Raw genomic sequence first — 5,000 nt, 5'->3', positions numbered from 1 at the left:
GATAATAATAATAATAACAACAATAACAAAAACTAAGACAATAACAACAAAAATAATAAACACACTACAGCACCACCACCACCACATACAACAACAACAACAATGACAACAACAACAACAGTGACAACAACAATAACAATTTCTCTCCCACCCCAGGTCATGTCAAAAAGCGTAATGGTCTATTCAGCCACAGAGGAATTCACAGTCATTGGAACTGACGTCGTTTGGACAGTGAGTCTCACTGTCTCGAGGGAGATGTGTCCCAGATTCACTGTAGTGGTGATTCACGTGACTCAGGATGGTGAGCTGGTGACTGATTCGGCCCACATAGCCGTCGGTTTCCAATCCATGAAGGTGAGGATTGGGGCGTTTGGATCCCGTGTTATTGTGCTAGGATTGGGTAAGGATTGGGTAGACTGGAGAAGTTAGGATTGGGTAAGTCTGGCGGGTGTATTTGATGAATTAGGATTAGGCAATTGCGTCTTATAGATTGACGGGGGAGATTCGGATTAGGTAAGTCTTAGAGATGTACTAGATATATTAGGATTAGGCACGTCTCCAAGATGAACGGGATAGATTAAGGCAAGTCTTACATGGACTAAAGAAATTAGGATTAGTTAATCATTCTATAAAGAGAAAGAGAAAGTTTACATCAAATTTTATGTAGTTCAAAATAGATATAAAATAAATATTAAGATGTAAATTTTATATAGAAAACAGATAGAAAATAATTATTAAGATGTAAATTTTATATAGAAAATAGATAGAAAATAAATATTAAGTATAGATGTAAAGACATTTATAGATAGGACACAGGACTTTGGCGTAGATAAATTTAATTTCTTTATGTTTTTTTGTCAGAATGTTTATGTTTTGTGAACTTACTTTCACAAGATGGAGTAGAAAATGTATTATATTGACGATATGAAGTCTCTCAATTAATCAGTCTCTCTCTCTCTCTCTCTCTCTCTCTCTCTCTCTCTCTCTCTCTCTCTCTCTCTCTCTCTCTCTCTCTCTCTCTCTCTCCCTCGCTCTCTCTCTCTCTCTCTCTCTCTCTCTCTCTCTCTCTCTCTCTCTCTCTCTCTCTCTCTCTCTCTCTCTCTCTCTCTCTCTCTCTCTTCCCTTCCCTTCCCTTCCTCCCTCCCCTCCCCTCCCCTCCCTCCCTCCCTCCCTCCCTCCCTCCCTCCCTCCTTCCCTCCCTCCCTTCCCTTCCCTTCCCTTCCCTTCCCTCCCTCCCTCCCTCCCTCCCTTCCCTCCCTCCCTCCCTCTCACCCACCCACCCAGCTAATAATCCCCCCTCCCTCCCACAGGCCTCGCTGACCCTCAACCAGCGTAAAGACCACTCAAAGAGAACAGTCGAGGCCGCCATGACAGCTCCGCCCGGCGCCATCTTGTCCGCGTCATGTCTTCGTCGGGAAAGTTCCGTGTTACGACCGAGCAGCCGCGTCGGTCTGTCCCGGATTCTGCGGGCTGCTCTCGCGATGGAGCCGCATCCGAGGTGAGAAGGGTTGGTGTAGGTGGGTGTGGGGAGTGTGGGTGGGTGTGTGTGGGTGGGTGTGGGTGTGTGTGGTTGGATGTGGGTGGGTGTGGATGTAGGTGTGGGTGTGGGTGTGGGGGTGTGTGGATGTGGGTGTGGGTGGGTGTAGGTGTGGGGTGTGTGGTTCGATGTCGGTGGGTGTGGATGTGAATATGTATGTGTGTGTGTGTGTGTGTGTGTGTGTGTGTGTGTGTGTGTGTGTGTGTGTGTGTGTGTGTGTGTGTGTGCGCGCGTGCGTTCGTGCGAGTGTGTGTGTGTGTGCGAGTGTGTGTGTGTATTTTGTTTGAGAGATACAATTTCTTTTTTTATTTAATCCATTCATCTGTTTAACTATTTATTTACTTATATTTTGTTTATTTTTCATTATTTTTTTATTTGCTCGTTTGTCGTTTCGTTTATTTTTAATTGTTTATCTATTCATTTGATGTATTCATTTATTTATTATTTTTATTTTCTTAATTTTTATTCCTATTTTCGTATTCTCTCTCTCTCTCTTCTTCTTCTTCTTCTTCTTCTTCTTCTTCTTCTTCTTCTTCTTCTTCTTCTTCCCACTCTCCTTCCCACTCTCCATCTCTCTCTCTTCTTCCTTCCTACTTCCCTTCCTCCTTTTCCCATTTTGCAAATCTAACCTCCCTACCCCTACCCTTACCCCTACCTCTATCCTTACCCCTACCCCTACCCCAACCCATACCCCTACCCCCACCCCTACCCCTACCCCTACCCTTACCCTTACCCCTACCCTTACCCCCACCCCTATCCCTACCCCTATCCCTACCCCTATCCCTACCCCTACCCCTACCACTACCCCTACCACTACCCCTACCCTTACCCCTACCCCTACTCCTACCCCTACTCCTACCCCTACTCCTACCCCTACCCCTACCCTACCCCTACCCTTACCCCTACCTCTATCCTTACCCCTACCCCTACCTCAACCCATACCCCTACCCCCACCCCTACCCCTACACTTACCCCTACCCCTACCCTTACCCCCACCCCTATCCCTACCCTTACCCCTACCCCTACTCCTAACCCTACCCCTCTTCCTACCCCTACCCCTACCCTACCCCTACCCTTACCCCTACCCCTACCCTACCCCTACCCCTACTCCTACTCCTACTCCTACCCCTACCCCTACCCCTACCCCTACCCCTACCCCTTACTCCCTACCCCTACCTACCCTACCCCTACCCCTACCCCTACCCTTACCCCTACCCTTACCCCTACCCCTATCCCTACCCCTACCCCTACCCCTACCCTTACCCCTACCCCTACCCCTACCCTTACCCTACCCCTACCCCTTCCCCAACCCCTACCCCTACCCCTACCCCTTCCCAAACCCCTACCCCTACCCTTACCCCTACCCCTACCCCCTACCCCTCCAAGGTCGATACACCACGCCCACTTTCGTTCCCGCAACGGACTGGGGGCGGATCATCTGGAGACCCTTTCGACAGAGAACACAGCGACATTCAAGCTATCGTCTCTTCACTTTTCTGGTCTCTCCCTGGCCATGGACGCTGCTCTGGACTCGCCGGCAGGGACAGGTGTGTGTGTGGAGAAGGTGGAGATAAGAGAGAGATAAGAGAGAAGGATGGTGGAGATAGAGAGAGATGGAGATAGATTAGCTGGGAAGGATGATGAATGGAAGGGGTTTATAGAAGATGAAAAGAGAGATAGATAGCTGAGAAGGATGATGAAAGGAAGGGTCTATAGAAGATGGAAAGATAGAGAGAGATGAGAAAGGAAATTATTAGAAGTTAGATAGATAAGATAGATTCACCGGAGGAAGGATGATGGAGATAGGGAGGTAGATTAACTGGAAAGGAGGTGGAGTAGCTGGAAAAGATGATGAAGATAGAAAGATAGAGATAAATAGCTAAGAAGGATGATGAAAGAAAGTTTCTATTAGAAGATAGGAGAATAAGTGATAGATGGCTGGGAAGGATGCTGAAAGGGAAGCTCTGTTAGAAGATAGATAGATGATGAAAGGAAGATAGAAGATCTATTAGAGGAGAGAAATATAGAGATAGATAGCTGGGATGGACAGTGAAAGGAAAGGTCTATTAGGAGATAGATAGATAGCAGGAAAGAATGATGGGAACTAGGCACTTGAAAGGCACTGCTGATTCTGCAGTCATATGTGATACAAACATCTGTGTTCTGACGTAGATTTGTAGTTCTAAGCAACACTAATTTCTGTTTGAATTGTAGATTGTGCAGTCATAAGTAACACCATTTTTACACGTAACTGTACAGTAAATAGTACAATCCTAAGTGACCGTCATTTCTGCCTTGACTTAGTAAGATATCCATGTATTTTCTAACTACAGATTCCACTATTACTGTTTTTTTCGCAAGTTTATATAATTTCCTTTACACCTACCTTTAAAAAAAACACCACTTACTTAAAGACATCTTTGGAATAGAAACCTACAGCCCTTCTCTCACCCCACAGGCCATTGTGACAGTCAGCTGGGTTTCCTGGAATGTGGCGACGGGTCCTGTTATCACCAGCTGGAGGTGTGTGACGGCCGGGAACAGTGCCAGGATGGGGCGGATGAAGCCAGCTGTGAGCATCGGCTTAAGCACGTGCGGCAGATGTATAGGATAGATAGACAGATAGGTGGATAAACAAATGGATGGATGGATGGATGGGTAGGTAAATGGATGGATAGATAGATAGATAGATAGATAGATAGATAGATAGATGGATATATAGATGGCTAGATTGCTAGATAAATAGACAGATAAAGAGACAGATAGATGGGTTTATGTATGAGTGTGTCTATGTGGAGATAAATGTATCCACGTCTGTATCTGCTATGAGATAAATTTATGCTTAACAAAACCCATTTGATACTTCGTCCCAAACTAAAGTATGTTTTTTCTCTCCAAAGGTTTAACGATCGAGACCAGACTGCAGGAAGATGACTCTTCAGGTACGAAACCCTATAACTGTTGGTTTATATATGTGTGTGTGTGTGTGTGTGTGTGTGTGTGTGTGTGTGTGTGTGTGTGTGTGTGTGTGTGTGTGTGTAAATATGTATATATGTATATATGTATATAAATGTATATGTATATATATACATACACACATATGCATACATAAATACGTGTGTGTGTGTGTGTGTGTGTGTGTAAATATGTATTTATGTATATGTATGTATATAAATATATATGTATAAATATACATACACACATATGCATACATAAATACGTGTGTGTGTGTGTGCGTGTGTGTGTGTGTGCGTGCGTGCGTGCGTGCGTGCGTGCGTGCGCGCATATAATTACCAATATTTGTAATACAACAGACAGAAGAAACATCAAAATGTTCGATTAGACTAAACAATTCCATTCATTGCTGTTACACGGAACTAACCTGTTATGCCATATGCTTATTTCTCTCTCTCTCTCTCTCTTATTTTCAGACAGACAGGAGGAAGTTTATCGTATGAACCAC

At 44.8% G+C, this 5,000-nt stretch overlaps 1 protein-coding gene across 1 annotated transcript in view; it reads left to right on the top strand.

Moving 5' to 3' along the window:
• Positions 1-5,000, top strand: part of LOC125047914 (complement C3-like) — a 29,595-nt gene that overhangs the window by 9,362 nt on the left and 15,233 nt on the right. The window contains exons 11-16 of the mRNA XM_047646461.1: positions 157-354; positions 1,311-1,498; positions 2,924-3,084; positions 3,752-3,766; positions 3,996-4,109; positions 4,438-4,479. Of these exons, the coding sequence (XP_047502417.1) occupies positions 157-354; positions 1,311-1,498; positions 2,924-3,084; positions 3,752-3,766; positions 3,996-4,109; positions 4,438-4,479 (718 nt within the window). The remainder of the gene's footprint in view (positions 1-156; positions 355-1,310; positions 1,499-2,923; positions 3,085-3,751; positions 3,767-3,995; positions 4,110-4,437; positions 4,480-5,000) is intronic.

This window comes from Penaeus chinensis, chromosome 42 (genome assembly GCF_019202785.1).
Source record: "Penaeus chinensis breed Huanghai No. 1 chromosome 42, ASM1920278v2, whole genome shotgun sequence".
NCBI classification, from domain to species: Eukaryota; Metazoa; Arthropoda; class Malacostraca; order Decapoda; family Penaeidae; genus Penaeus; species Penaeus chinensis.
Note: the sequence above shows the minus strand (reverse complement) of the source record. Positions and strands in the feature narration are given on the sequence as shown.